At 47.0% G+C, this 15793-nt stretch overlaps 1 protein-coding gene across 5 annotated transcripts in view; it reads left to right on the top strand.

The window, feature by feature from the left end:
- The window catches only part of CHD5 (chromodomain helicase DNA binding protein 5), a 279954-nt gene that overhangs the window by 89076 nt on the left and 175085 nt on the right, over nt 1–15793 (top strand). For all 5 annotated transcript variants that reach the window (XM_077458298.1, XM_077458299.1, XM_077458297.1 and 2 more), the window contains exons 3-5: nt 8202–8384; nt 10560–10678; nt 13748–13986. In XM_077458298.1, the coding sequence (XP_077314424.1) occupies nt 8202–8384; nt 10560–10678; nt 13748–13986 (541 nt within the window). The remainder of the gene's footprint in view (nt 1–8201; nt 8385–10559; nt 10679–13747; nt 13987–15793) is intronic.

Raw genomic sequence — 15793 nt, 5'->3', positions numbered from 1 at the left:
ATGGGCTTTAAAAAACAAAACGCCCAAACTCCAATAAACTGCAGTTTATGAGCTCCAGTGTGCATGGAGCCTAACTGTGGAGAGAGATGAGAGCTGGCAATTATCCGACAGCTGAGCAGCTAAGCCAGCCCTGACACTCTGCCCATCTCTCTCTGTGTCTCTCTCTCTCTCTCTGTCTCTCTCTCTCTGCCCATCTCTCTCTGTCTCTCTCTCTCTCTGTCTCTCTGTCTCTCTCTCTCTCTCTCTCTCTGTGTCTCTGTCTCTCTCTCTCTCTCTCTGTGTCTCCTCTCTCTGTGTCTCTATCTCTTCTCTCTCTCTCTCTCTCTCTCTCTCCTCTCTCTGTCTCTCTCTCTCTCTCTCTCTCTCTCTCTCTCTCTCTCTCCTCTCTCTGTGTCTCTATCTCTTCTCTCTCTCTCTCCTCTCTCTGTGTCTCTCTCTCTCTCTCTCTCTCTCTCTCTCTCTCTCTCTCTCTCTCTCTCTCTCTCTCTGTGTCTCTATCTCTTCTCTCTCTCTCTCTCTCTCTCTCCTCTCTCTGTGTCTCTATCTCTTCTCTCTCTGTCTCTCTCTCTCTCTTTCTCTCTCTGTCTCTCTCTCTTTCTCTCTCTCTCTCTCTCTCTCTCTCTCCTGAATTACAGTAAATCTATTAAAGTGCTGCGCTATACAATTACTGTCATGCGACCACTGCATGCACTGGTGTTAGTATTATGTCTAACGTATAAACGTTCTGTGAATGTATTACAATTCCATGCGATTACATCTCATGACATGTGAAAAACTATACATAAATCCATATAAAGTGTCATCCTGGATAGATGCGTCCGCTGATCTTGGTTCCCCCTCCCCCTAACTTTGAGTTGAGCTGACGCGGTGGTGATTCCCCCCCCCCCCCGGCTGACCGCCCTGTCCTCTCTCTCCCCCGACCATTTCCTCCCTGCCCCCTCCCCCCTTCCGCGGGCTCGCGCAAATGTCAGGTACCTGCATGATGGCTGTAAAGTTTCGCTGGGAATGTCCTGCATTTATGATAGAGTTATGGATGCTCCTGTTATCTGTACTGCTGGATTATTGATTCAAGAATGGCTACTGGATGAAGGTGGTTTTGTTTTTTTTTGTTTTCTTTTTTTTCCTTTCTACAACTGTGTAATATCGGATCTACTGTACTTTGCAATGTAATGCTGATTTGTCTAATAAAATTTTCTGTTAAAAAAAAAAAAAATCCATATAAAGTGCATCCACATTAAATGCATAATCAACAACCTGTAAATAAGTTGCAATCCTATGCGATTATATCTTGTAACAACGTATGAAACTATATAAAGTGCATCCACATTAATTCAATAAACAGTATTAAAGTGCTAAAATAATACACAAATAGCATAGCCCCCAACTGTCCCTGATTTCAAGGGACTGTCCCTAATTTGGAGAAAAGTCCCTCTGTCCCCCTCATTTGTCCCTCATTTTGGTATGATCCATAGAGTTGTATATAAAATGCACTTTTTATCTTTCAAAAAGTGTTTCCCAGCGCTAAACCTTTCATACGATTTCTAAATTGCTGCATTTGTACATTTTAAAAGCCAATATAAAGGAATAGAAGTGGTAAAGAAAAGTCCTTATGGATTTAACTAACTTTTTTTTTTTTAAAGTTAATTCTCTAAGCCCTTGCACACACGGTCGGAGATTCCGACAGAATGTGTCCGATCGGACCGTTTTGTTGGATATTCCGACTGTGTGTGGTCTCCATTGGACTGTTTCCGTCGGAGTATCCGACAGACCAAGTTTTCCAACTTGTTGGTAAAATTTTCCATCAAAAATCAATGCTCCGATCGGACATATTCCGATCGGACAAAGTGCCACACATGCTCAGATCAAATTCCTAGACAAAAGCTATTGGCTACTAGCCTGAACCTAGTCCCGTCGTAACGAAATAACGTCATCACGTCGGATTTTCCCGACAACTTTGTCCGACTGTGTGTATGCAACAGTTTCGGACAAAATCCGACGGATTTGGTTGTTGGAATCTCCGACCGTGTGTACAAGGGCTTAGGGGATGTGGCAGGGGGTGTGGCAGGGGGTGTGTCCTATGCCTACACACGTTTTGACAGTAGGTGTCCCTCATTCCCATCTCAAAATGTTGGGAGGTGTGAAATAGTATAGTGCATTAAAGTGCTCTTGTGCAAAATATTTCATGCATTAATGAGCCCTTATTGAGAAAAAACATAACAATAAAATAAACTTCTTATTGAAGATAATATAAGAGGCGCTGGTGTGCGCTCTTGTGCTCCCCTTTGATGTATGCGTTCACCTTCAATCGTGTGACCTCACAAGTAAGCTTGGTCAAAACACGCTTTTTAAACCACCTCTGGGTTCAGTATCTGCGTTCAGTTCCTTGGCTGCTTGGTTGTGCGTTTTTCTCCATATAAAACATAACAGAGGAAACTCAATAGTGTGTGTGATATCGTTTCACAATTTTATTAAAAGATAACACTTTTCCCTTTTATAACGATACTCACATTTCACGGGTGCAACAGTGCACCACTCTATATAAAGCCAGAAATCATAGAAAGCTGCGCTGATGTGTCCTGTCCTATGCTGAGAACGCTCCGCCGTCTCACACACCGTCCTGTCCCCTCCCCTACAGTAAATTACAGCGACAGGGGTGTTTTTTTTTTTTTTTTTTTAGCACATTGACTAGAGCAATAGGCTTCATAAAAGGTGGACTCGGAGCGCAGATCATTGTGCTCAAAGCCCACCCAGGTGTGTTAGAAAAGCAAATGAATATTTGCGCTTTTTTATTTTTTTTTAACACTGAACAGTCTCTCCGCCAATCAGGTAGTGTGCATCTGATAGACAGGCGCTGCCTATTGGAAACCAAGCAAGAAGAGACACACAGAGGTCACAGCTCGCCGCTGCTGACCCGCCACAAAGATGGGGTAAGTGCCGGTCAGACGGTGGATAGGGGTCACAGTGGCGGCATTTGACGGGGCACGGTGGCTGCATTTGACGGGGCACGGTGGCTGCGTTTGACGGGGCACGGTGGCTGCGTTTGACGGGGCACGGTGGCTGCTTTTGACGGGGCACGGTGGCTGCATTTGACGGGGCATGGTGGCTGCTTTTGACGGGGCACGGTGGCTGCGTTTGACGGGGCACGGTGGCTGCGTTTGACGGGGCACGGTGGCTGCGTTTGACGGGGCACGGTGGCTGCGTTTGACGGGGCACGGTGGCTGCGTTTGACGGGGCACGGTGGCTGCGTTTGACGGGGCACGGTGGCTGCGTTTGACGGGGCACGGTGGCTGCGTTTGACGGGGCACGGTGGCTGCGTTTGACGGGGCACGGTGGCTGCGTTTGACGGGGCACGGTGGCTGCGTTTGACGGGGCACGGTGGCTGCGTTTGACGGGGCACGGTGGGTGCGTTTGACGGGGCACAGGTGGGTGCGTTTGACGGGGCACAGGTGGGTGCGTTTGACGGGGCACAGGTGGGTGCGTTTGACGGGGCACAGGTGGGTGCGTTTGACGGGGCACAGGTGGGTGCGTTTGACGGGGCACAGGTGGGTGCGTTTGACGCGGCACAGGTGGCTGCATTTGATGGGGCGCGGTGGGTGTATTTGGGTCATAGTGGGTGTATTTGGGGCACAGTGGCTGCACTTGATGGGGCACAGTGGGTGTATTTGGGGCATAGTGGGTGTATTTGGGGCACAGTGGCTGCACTTGATGGGTTGTTGTGTTTTTTTTTTTTATTTTTTCAGTTTGCGCCCCCCCAAAAAAAATAAAAAATTTGAGCCCCAGCCGCCACTGGTGACAAGTTACAGCTTTGTGAAGCCGAAGAGCAGCCGCCATAAACCTTTTTATGAGGATCCGGCCCGCTCTGCTGTAGCTGTAAAAATGGAATCGGTATATTGCGCGGAGCGCTGACACTTTCATTGTTGCTCGGCTTTGAAGAAGTGGATGGATTTTCTCTCCAGCAGACTGTTTTTCTGATGAGATAACTTGCTCCGTACTTGTAATTCTTGCTCCTGACCTTGTGCAGACACTCGTGTCTCTCTGTATCGAATAAAGATTATTTGCTGATGGACTTTTACAGCTTTTCCTGGGGAGAATAAAGTAGAGAGGCGGACTGTTATTAAATGGACACATGACCCTAAACCTCCATATCTGCAGATTAAAAAGCAGGTCTGGCAACAAGGAAAAGCAATCAGGGAACTTCTGATGTTATCCAGGAAGAGCTGCAGGTGATAAAAGGGTCATCTGCCCAAAAGAGTTTTTGTTTAAGTTATTGGTGGAGTTGAAACAGCCAGCGAGTACTTACTGTATATCCAAAGAGGCGAGTGGTGCTGAATCCCAACAGAAATGTGGTTAGTATAGTGTGGTGTAAAGTCCAGAATTTAGAATACCATGACTCTGGTTACAAGAGCCCTATGGGAAGTGCCTCGATGGGTATTCCAGATGATGAATTGGGAGTTCCTCATCAGTTTAGTACAGAGGTCTCCAGTCTTTTTCTAAATGAAGGACCTGTTTATTGTCCTTCAGACTTAAGGGAGGGCAGACTGTGGCCAGTGGACTTAGAAAATGCCCCATCATTGGTGTCAGTGGGAGGAATAGTTCCTGATCATTGGTGTCAGTGGGAGGAATAGTTCCTGATCATTGGTGTCAGTGGGAGGAATAGTTCCTGATCATTGGTGTCAGTGGGAGGAATAGTTCCTGATCATTGGTGTCAGTGGGAGGAATAGTTCCTGATCACTGGTGTCAGTGGGAGGAATAGTTCCTGATCACTGGTGTCAGTGGGAGGAATAGTTCCTGATCACTGGTGTCAGTGGGAGGAATAGTTCCTGATCACTGGTGTCAGTGGGAGGAATAGTTCCTGAGCATTGGTGTCAGTGGGAGGAATAGTTCCTGAGCATTGGTGTCAGTGGGAGGAATAGTTCCTGAGCATTGGTGTCAGTGGGAGGAATAGTTCCTGAGCATTGGTGTCAGTGGGAGGAATAGTTCCTGATCACTGGTGTCAGTGGGAGGAATAGTTCCTGATCACTGGTGTCAGTGGGAGGAATAGTTCCTGATCATTGGTGTCAGTGGGAGGAATAGTTCCTGATCACTGGTGTCAGTGGGAGGAATAGTTCCTGAGCATTGGTGTCAGTGGGAGGAATAGTTCCTGAGCATTGGTGTCAGTGGGAGGAATAGTTCCTGAGCATTGATGTCAGTGGGAGGAATAGTTCCTGGTCATTGGTGTCAGTGGGAGGAGTAGTTCCTGGTCATTGGTGTCAGTGGGAGGAATAGTTCCTGGTCATTGGTGTCAGTGGGAGGAATAGTTCCTGGTCATTGGTGTCAGTGGGAGGAGTAGTTCCTGGTCATTGGTGTCAGTGGGAGGAATAGTTCCTGGTCATTGGTGTCAGTGGGAGGAATAGTTCCTGAGCATTGGTGTCAGTGGGAGGAATAGTTCCTGAGCATTGATGTCAGTGGGAGGAGTAGTTCCTGGTCATTGGTGTCAGTGGGAGGAATAGTTCCTGGTCATTGGTGTCAGTGGGAGGAATAGTTCCTGGTCATTGGTGTCAGTGGGAGGAATAGTTCCTGGTCATTGGTGTCAGTGGGAGGAATAGTTCCTGAGCATTGGTGTCAGTGGGAGGAATAGTTCCTGAGCATTGATGTCAGTGGGAGGAGTAGTTCCTGGTCATTGGTGTCAGTGGGAGGAGTAGTTCCTGGTCATTGGTGTCAGTGGGAGGAATAGTTCCTGGTCATTGGTGTCAGTGGGAGGAATAGTTCCTGGTCATTGGTGTCAGTGGGAGGAATAGTTCCTGAGCATTGGTGTCAGTGGGAGGAATAGTTCCTGAGCATTGATGTCAGTGGGAGGAGTAGTTCCTGGTCATTGGTGTCAGTGGGAGGAGTAGTTCCTGGTCATTGGTGTCAGTGGGAGGAATAGTTCCTGGTCATTGGTGTCAGTGGGAGGAATAGTTCCTGGTCATTGGTGTCAGTGGGAGGAATAGTTCCTGATCATTGGTGTCAGTGGGAGGAATAGTGCCCCATCATTGGTGTCAGTGGGGCCACAGTTTGGAGACCACTGGTTTAAGAGTCCAAACTTCTATTTTATTTTACAAACATTCATTGTAACAAGCCACTATGTTTTCAGAGGTCGTGGAGCACCCCCTCCATCAGGGTTAGATGATTGCACACAATATATAAATGTAGTGGATGACATTTGGGATCAAATGTCACACGCATGCAAATTTAGTTTTTGGCCTCAGTACAATAAAGGTTCTGAGGGTTAATTGTGTGGGTAGGCCTTAACACTAGTCTGGCCAGGCTATGTTTGAAGTTCTGCCTGGTCATGTGAACGGTGAGGTGCACGTGACAGGCTAGAACCAGGTCTGGTTGGATGTTTAGGTATCGGCCTTCTCAGAGCCAATCAGTGAGTGCCGGGGCCCACTGAGGAGTCTGGGAGGGGGTACCTAAAGGGGTGTGGGTCTTGTGTTCGGGGTTCCGGAGTTGTTCTAGAGACCCGTGTGGTCTAAATTCAGGACCGGGGTAGCCCCATGAGGGGTTCCCGGTCACGGGGTGTTTGATACCCCGCAACATGTTCCTGTCAGTGGCCCCTGATAGACCTGCTTGGTCTGGGGTAGAGATCAGTCCGTTCCCCAGTCTCGGAACCAGCTGGTCCGAGACGCAGTAACTTAGGGAGGATTCAAAGTGTCCGGGTGTGCTCTTGGCTTGGAGGGACACCACAGCTTGTGGAAGTGACCGGGGGAGGACTCTTCGGAGGAGGGCCGGCAAGTGGCATCCTGAGAAGTGCCTGGTTACTGAGTTGGGAAGGACATTGACAAATTCACACTTTTCCAGTACCATTGAGGAGACAGAAAACGTTCCAGGTACGGAGGAAAAAGGTTCCTATTCACCTTCAGTTGATTGTTCAAGTTTTGAGTCAACGTGCTGACTGCCATGATCCCTGGCTAGAGATCTGTTCAGCCTTGAAGTGCCCAGCTGCGAGTGGCTACTCTCTGGGTGGAAATAGAGACTTTGCTAGACCTACAGTTCAAGGTGCCTGAGTTCTTCACCCCGTGCCCTCTGTTCCCTAAGAGACTGTGTTTGGGAAAGTTCTACTGCAAAATAAACCTTTTAAAGAGGACCTCATCTGTGTCAGTGTTCAAGTTGTTGGGTATCAAACCTGGGAACCCCTAGACGTGGGGGAGCAGGCCAAGAGAAGGTAACCGGTAAGCCCATAAAGTCAAGGCCTCCCTGCAACAGGTTTATGGCCGCTACATAAATGGCAAAATAGAAGTACTCATGGAGAGGTATAGATATAAAATGACAAGGTAAAGTGATAAAAAATGGAGATGATAGACTGGTAAATTTTAAAACTATCCCATAAATCATTTATTTTGTAACAATGTTGATGTTATTTATTGTAAAACATTTAAAGTTCCATAGTCACAGCATCCTTTTTTTTGTTTTATAACCTCAGCTTTGTAATATTAATACAAACAATAGTTGATATCTGACAATCCAATATAAGTTTATTTGAAAAATCTCCTTTCATGTTGTGACTTGTGAGTACCGCTGGTTGTCTTTTTTTTTTTTTTTTCACAACTTCCTGGATTTCCAGCATGCTTTGCAGTGTCTCCTCCATTCCTAAGGACTACATATCCCATGGTACCTTGCTGCCTACAAGCTGGTGTTCTGACACAAAGTGTCCGCCTATCGGATAGTGTCCGGGCCGTACTGCGCAGGCGCAGCGCTTCCACAGTACGGGGGACAAGGAGAAGCCAAACATCTCGGAAGATGAACGGCACCTGTGCACTGAGTCCAGGTTGAAGCCCCACCATCCAAGTGGACATAGGGTTGCTCATAGTAACAGGACCCCTCGCGGCCATGCTTCGCTCGCCATTCTTCGGGCACGGCCTCGCTTCGCTCGGCTCTTTTATATTCTGACTCTATGTCCACTTGGATGGTGGGGCATGAACCTGGACACAGTGCGCAGGCGCCGTTCTTCTTCGGAGATGTTCGGCTTCTCGGCGGACACTATGTGATGGGGGACAGAATCTAATAGGACACCGGGATTCCTGTACTGACTCCGCCTCCTGAAGCTCCTCCTCTCAGCACCTCTGTACTTCAGCAGGCAGTCTCTGTGAATTGTGTTAGCCCTAAATCTCATTTTTTTTTCTCACCCCTGATTGGACAGTTTACATTTGCGATAACCCATGTCACTCTTGTTTGTGTTGCAGGGCAGCGATGATGACTTGTCGGACAATGAGGATGAAATGTTGCTGGAAAAGTCGGATAGTGAAGGAAGTGACTACGCTCCCAACAAGAAAAAGAAGAAAAAGCTGAAGGAGAAGAAAGAGAAAAAAACGAAGCGCAAAAAGAAAGAGGGTGAAGAGGAGGATAATGAAGAAGGATGTATAAAGGTAATTGTGGGGGGGGGGGTACGACATGCGCTCTCTGCACTGGGGTTCCCTCTTCAGGGCCTTTTTCTTTTTTTTCATTTATTCATTGGAATGAGTTGGGGTTCCGCGTTCCGCTCCCTTCATCCTGAATCAAGTGAAGTGTAAAGCACGGGATTTAACATCACAGATGAGCAGAGTTTTTTTTTTTGTTTTTTTGTTTTTTTTTGTTAATTTTTTTTCTTCCTTAGACTAGGTTTGGACATGGGTTCAAACCCACTGCTCTTCTGAAAAGTGATCAGCATTCAGATTGCTTTTTAGAGGCGATTGACAGGCGGTGAGGAAGTATTATGGCACCCCCTCACCACCTGCTTTAACACTATTTTTGCCAAAGAAGCATACTACAGCAAGGTCCGAGCCTGGACAAGGGGTGGGCAGGAGGGGAGGCTGCCCTGGGAACTGTGGGTTTTATGTGAGGTTGGGGGGGGGGGGGATAAGAATTGCTAGGAGTGGTGGGGTAATTTGTGTTGGGAGAGGGGATGTTCGGAGAGGAGTTGTGTTGGGATGGAGGAATTGGGAGTTTGTGCTAAAAGAGGTGATATGATGAAGGGGGTAGGAGAATTGTGCTGGGTGGGGAATTTTTTTGTATGGGGGGAGTATAGGGCTAGGAGGGGACATTTTGGTTCGGGGGGGGGGGGGGGGGTTCAGGGGATAGTGCCGGGAGGGGAACATTTTGTGCGGGTGGGGCAATAGTTTTATAAGGGAAAATCTTTGTTGGGGGTGGGGGGTAATAGTGCTAGGAGGGGAATTGTTATTTTGTGGGTGGAATAGCGCTAGGTGGGGAAATTTTTGTTTGGGGGGGGGGATAGTTTTAGGAGAGGGAAAATTTTTGTTGGGGAGGGGGGGATAGTGCTGGGAGGGGAACATTTTATGTGGGTGGGGGGATAGTTTTAGGAGGGAAGTTTTTTGGGGGGAATAGTGCTAAGAGGGGAATTTTTTTTTATTGGGGGGTAAATAGTGCTAGGAGGGGAAAGTTTTGTGTGTGGGGGGGGGGGGGGGGGGAGTGGATGTGTAATTTGAGGGGTAGAGGATTTGTATTAGGAGGGGCTAACTTTTTTGGGGGAGGGGCATTTGTGTTGGGATCAGAGCAGGTAAGTATAACAGGTTTTTTATAAAAAAAAAAAAAAAAGAAAATTACATTTTAATAAGAGATGGGGGCAGTTAGGGGGAACTGAAATTGCAACTTAAAGGAAAAATACAGCCAAAGCTCCTCTTGCTGTACTTCTCCTGTGAATCACGGGGGTGCAGTTCATTTTGTACTCCTGTGACCCATTTTCAGCTTACAACAGGCTGAAGTCACAGAGCCGGTCCAGGCTGGGGAAAGATCACGACCTTATGATTGAGATCCACCCAGGAGCCTGGACTAGCATCCGGCACAGCCTCTCACTGAGCCTGAGCCAGCCTCTCCTGCCCACCTCTACAGCCTGGGGGGGGGGGGGGGGTCGAGAGCAGACAGTGGTGAGTGACAGTCCTCTGCTCACGGAGAACTGAGCGATCAGCTGCTTTTGATCGCTCTGTTCTCAGTCTTAGAGCTCTTATTTTCGGAAGGATGCGGTACCCACCTAGATAAGGATGTTCTCCAAGAAACAAACTTCTCTTTGAAAAAAATAATAATAATTTGAATGTTAACAAAAATAACCTTTCCTTTCCAGTCTGCAACTGCTGTAATATACAATATGGGCACCTGGAGGCGCTCTGTACACAGATGGTATACAGAGCGCCCCCCCTAGAAATTTAATTTTCTGCTTGTGTGATTGGTTCAATGATTTTCCCAGAAGTCTGCACTAAGATGCAAGTCAGATCTTGGACATCCCCTGCAACAAAAATTTCATTTTTGGTGAGATACTCCCCAAGGGAAGTCTACAGGGATGCAGACCATGCCACTTTCCTCATTAGCACCCTGCAGATGAAGCAGCTGATTGATAATCATAAGGACATTAATATTCACTGTGGACATGGACACAGAAACAAACTACTATTTCTTCATAATAACAAAAGTTAGGACTCTCCAACTAATTTTGTTACAGTCCCTGCAATTTACAGAGACCACCCAGAGGGGGAGGTTTTTTTTCTGTTTCCTCAAAAAAAAAAAAAAAAGTGTAACTACTCTTTTTAGCAATATAAATTCATTTTTTTAAGGAGCCAAAGACCTCAGCCCAGCTGATGGAGGAGTGGGGCCTGGACAATGTGGAATATGCTTTCTCTGAAGAGGATTATCACACGCTGACCAACTACAAGGCCTTCAGCCAGTTTCTGAGGTGAGAGATGGAGGAAGGATGGGGGTAGTTGTTCTAAGCTGTATATGAACTGCATTTTACATAGGGCTGGGGCTGGGCTGAGGGTCAGGGGGGCATTTATAGATCAGAACATATTATATGTTGGGATGGTTGCCCTGAGTGGACATGTCCCCCCCCCTATCTGGATCACATTCACAGCAGGGCCCATAGTTAATGAGAACTGCTGGGCAATATGTAGCTATCTGATCTCTGTACAGACCTGCGATTACAGCCCCTGGCACAGTTTCAGCACGAGACCATGCTATTACTGATTTAAATGGTTACTGGTATTAGTGGTTAAAACGGGTGGTGCTGGTCCTCCATTGAAGGCTTGGGCCGCTCCCTTACTGGTGCAATGGAGCTGTTGCTTCAGCAGAATCAATACTCGAATGGGGAGGAAGGAGCGCCCGGTGTCTGGAATAATGTAAATCTTGATGGGAGAATACAAGAAAAAAAAAAGACAATAGTTTATTGGAAATATAAAAATATACAGAGCAAGCCAACACGTTTCAGGGGAAGTGCCTCCCTCTTCATCAGGGTTGTACCAGAATTTATTTTAATGACAGAATTCCGGCTGGTGAGATGCAGAGACAACAAGCTTCCTGTCATGATGATAGGAGACTGATATGGTGAGGTTGGCCTCTCTTATATCTCCAGCCCTGGCCTCACTGAGAGAGGAACTGAGGTTACCGAGGGACCCGAGTGACGGTAGGTGTTGATAGGAGAACTTGCATCTGGAATAGGAGATCCTGGGAAGCTGGTGGACCATCAGGACAGGAACAGTAGCTGTGCTCAGGAAACCAGGTGAGATTAAAGGGGCACACCTCTTGTGCCGGAGCGTTCACAGCGTGAGGCTAGTCAGAACTCCAAGCAAAGTGCAGAGCAGGTATAGTGGACAGCCAGGTGAGCACTGGAGTAGGAAGGACAGCCAGGATTTAAGGTAGAAGGGGATCACAAGAATAGCCAGGGGTCATCAACATGGTGGGCAGCGAGGTACCCCATCATGAGCAGAGCTGAAGTCAGGAACAGTACCCGGAATCAGTAATTAAGCAACCAATCAGAAACGTGATCCAAGATCAGGTCATGGACAAGCCGGGTCAGCAACGAGGGAAGTGCACAGGAAGAACGCCAGATGGAGGGAGCAGCTGAAAGACCAGTCAGCGCTTAAGCATGAGCAGAAGCATCCTTAAATAACCCATCTGGTGCATGCATGTGCCTGGTCACTATTCTGCTAAAAATTCCACACGTATGCACATTTATTTAAGCCAAAAGTCTGATAGGCATTCTCTGACAGTTTGACATTATAAAAAATCCTGGTAACACTGTGGAGCCCACCCATCTCTGTTAGTGTGTACCTGCAGCCCCGAGGAAGGGGGAAGCAATTCTCCTGAAACATGTTGGCCCAATCTGTAGGTTTTTATATTTTAATTCAACAATTGTATTCTCCTATGAAGAGTTGCATTACTCCAGACACTGGGTGCTCCTTCCTCTCCAGTCATGCTCCTGGCATAAGGTATTATTCCTGTTCCTTCCTATCCATTCATATCCCTGGCACAGGGAAGTCTTCCTGCTGCTTCCTCTCCATTCATGCCCCTGGCACAGGGAAGTCTTCCTGCTCCTTCCTCTCCATTCATGCCTCTGGCACAGGGAAGTCTTCCTGCTCCTTCCTCTCCATTCATGCCCCTGGCACAGGGTAGTCTTCCTGTTTTTTCTCTCCATTCATGCCCCTGGCACAGGGAAGTCTTCCTGCTCCTCCCTCTCCATTCATGCCTCTGGCACAGGGAAGTCTTTCCTGCTCCTTCCTTCCTCTCCATTCATGCCCCTGGCACAGGGAAGTCTTCCTGCTCCTCCCTCTCTATTCATGCCTCTGGCACAGGGAAGTCTTTCCTGCTCCTTCTTCTCCATTCATGCCCCATGGCACAGGGAAGTCTTTCTGCTCCTTCCTCTCCATTCATGCCTCTGGCACAGGGAAGTCTTTCCTGCTCCTTCCTCTCCATTCATGCCCCTGGCACAGGGAAGTCTTCCTGCTCCTCCCTCTCCATTCATGCCCCTGGCACAGGGAAGTCTTCCTGCTCCTTCCTCTCCATTCATGCCCCTGGCACAAGGAAGTCTTCCTGCTCCTTCCTCTCCATCCATGCCCCTGGCACAGGGAATTCGTCCTGCACCTTACTCTCTATTCACGCCCCTGGCATAGGCAAGACTTCCTGCTGCTTCCATCCGATTCAGGGGTAGGCAACCTTTTGAGCACAGTGTGCCGAAAAAGGTTTTCAAAGCAATTGAGTGTGCTGATTTTCTAACAAAACAATGTAAACTTCACACTTCTCAATCACGAAAAGGATTTTTTTTAAAAGTAAATGCTGTAAACCTTGGGCCAGTTGCCCCATTTTTAAGTATTAGGGGGAGAAATAGTGTCCCAATGTTGGTATCAGTGGGAGGAATAGTGCCCCATCATTGGTGTCAATGGGAGGAATAGTGCCCCATCATTGGTGTCAATGGGAGGAATAGTGCCCCATCATTGGTGTCAATGGAAGGAATAGTGCCCCATCATTGGTGTCAATGGAAGGAATAGTGCCCCATCATTGGTGTTGGGGATGAGTGATTCTCCATCATTGGTGTCATTGGGAGTAAAAGTGCCCCATTGTTGGTATCAGGGGAGGAGTAGTGCCCTGTTGTTGGTATCAGGGGGAGGAGTAGTGCCCTGTTGGTGTCAGTGGGGCCAAGGGCCATATAAAAGAACCGCTGTTTGGAGACCAGTGCCCTAGATTTGAGGAGCGTTTAACGCTTTGCATCGTGGTGGGCGGGACCTCATTGCTTTTTTGTTTTTCTGTCTGTAGTGCCTCTCATAACAGAACTATTGAAGCGTGCTGTGGGCACACAGCTCCTCATGCTATATGTTTACAATATTATACAGTTTTGAATATTTAGAATACAGAATCCTTCCACCTGTAGCACATCAGTCACTAAACCACAGAAGTTTTTATCATCTATTTAGGCCTATTTGATGTCATGTTAATTGTTATTAAACCGCTTTTATCTTATTATACTTTCTAGGCCTTTAATAGCCAAGAAGAATCCCAAGATCCCCATGTCCAAGATGATGACCGTGCTTGGTGCCAAATGGCGGGAGTTCAGCTCCAACAACCCGCTGAAAGGCAGCTCGGCGGCGGCAGCTGCAGCGGCGGTGGCGGCTGCTGTTGAAACTGTGGCAGTTGCTCCTCCCCTCCTTGTTGAGCCTCAGCCGCCTCCTCAGCCTCCACCCATAAGAAAGGCAAAGACTAAGGAAGGAAAAGGTGAGGTGTGGTGGTGATGGTTGCACAGAATAAGCAGCAGGAAGGTGGTCAAAAAATATTTTTAGGTTGAAATCATTAACGTGAACTTACACAGGACCCCCCCCCCCCCCCCCACACACACACCTGTCCTGCTGACCTGGCCCATGGCAATCTCCCGCTCTGAGCCCCAGTATTTTTTTATTTAATTTTTTACCCTCTGAACCCCCGGGGTGTAAACAAAGCAGATAAAAATATATATATATATATATATAATCAATACATAAGTGATATTGTAATTGCATGATGTTTAAAAATTCTCTTTCCTTTTCAATCTGGCCGCTGTGATTTTCTGTAAAATGCAATATGGCCACCTGGAGGTGTTCTGTATACTGTTGGCATATATGGAACACCCCCAGAAATGTAATTTCCTGCTTGTATCATTGGCTCACTGATTTTTTCCCAGAAGTCTGCACTAAGATACAAGTCAGATTTTGGGGATCCCCTGCAACACAAATGTCATTTTGTTATTTTTTTTTAGATTCTCCCCCAAGGGAAATCACGTCCAAAGGAATGCAGACCCTGCCACTTTCCTCATTAGAGCCTTGCAAGTGCATTAGCTGATTGATAATTATAAAGTCACTCCCACTCACATTGACTTTGCACATTGACACTGAGAAACAAACCGCTATTTCTTCAGAATAACAAAAGGGAGAAATCTGCGACAAAGTTTGTTACAATCCCTGGAGAGATGCAGAGATCACCCAGAGGGGGAAGAGTTTCTCCACTTGCCAACTGCCCACAGTATACATCGTTACTTTGGCATTTAACCGATTGCTGACCAGCCACTGCAGTTCTACTGCGGCAACATGGCTTGGCTGCGCGAATAGCTGTCATGTTACGTTGGTAACCTATGTGGCCGATAGGGGGCGCACGCACTCGCCCCTGCTCGCCCACGGAGCCGAGGCGAGTGCCCGGCGGTCATGATCACCGCCAGGCTCACGCGATCGCTCGGGCCACATGGAGAACCGGGATCTGTGTGTGTAAACGCACAGTTTCCGGTTCTCTGAGGGGAGAAGAGACAGATTGTCTGTTCATACTAAATATGAACAGCGATCTGTCATGTCCCCTACACACTCCCCTCCCCCTTCAGTTAGAACACACACTAGGGAACACATTAACCCCTTGATCACCCCCTAGTGTTAACCCCTTCACTGCCAGTGCCATTGTTTTACAGTTATCAATGCATTTTTATTGCACTGATTGCTGTAAAAATGACAATGGTCCCAAAAATGTGTAAAAATTTTCCGACGTGTCTGCCATAATGTCGCAGTCCCGATAAAAATCGCAGATCGCCATCATTACTAATAAAAAAAATAAACATGCCATAAAACTATTCCCTATTTTGTAGACACTATAACTTTTGTACAAACTAATCAATATATGCTTATTGCAATTTTTTATTTTATTTTTCAAAAAATATGTAGAAGAATACGTATCCGCCTAAACTGAGGAAAAAAATGTATTTTTTATATATTTGTGGGGGATATTTATTATAGCAAAAAGTAAAAAAATAATGCTTTTTTTTTTTTTCAAAATTATCGCTCTTTTTTTTGTTTATAGCACAAAAAATAAAAACCGCAGAGGTGATCAAATACCACCAAAAGAAATCCTATTTTTCCCAAAAATAAAGCTATCAATTTGGTTTCGTTAGAACGTCGCACAACCGCACAATTGTCAGTTAAAGCGACGCAGTGCCGAATCTCAAAAAGCGCTCTGGTCAGGAAGGGGATAAATTCTTCCGGGGCTGAAGCGGTTAAAGTCTTTGTTT

The sequence above is a fragment of the Lithobates pipiens genome, unplaced genomic scaffold, assembly GCF_037356315.1.
Source record: "Lithobates pipiens isolate NorthernLeopardFrog02 unplaced genomic scaffold, aLitPip1_a1.2 Scaffold_27, whole genome shotgun sequence".
NCBI lineage: Eukaryota > Metazoa > Chordata > Amphibia > Anura > Ranidae > Lithobates > Lithobates pipiens.
This window is presented reverse-complemented; position numbering and strand designations above follow the sequence as displayed.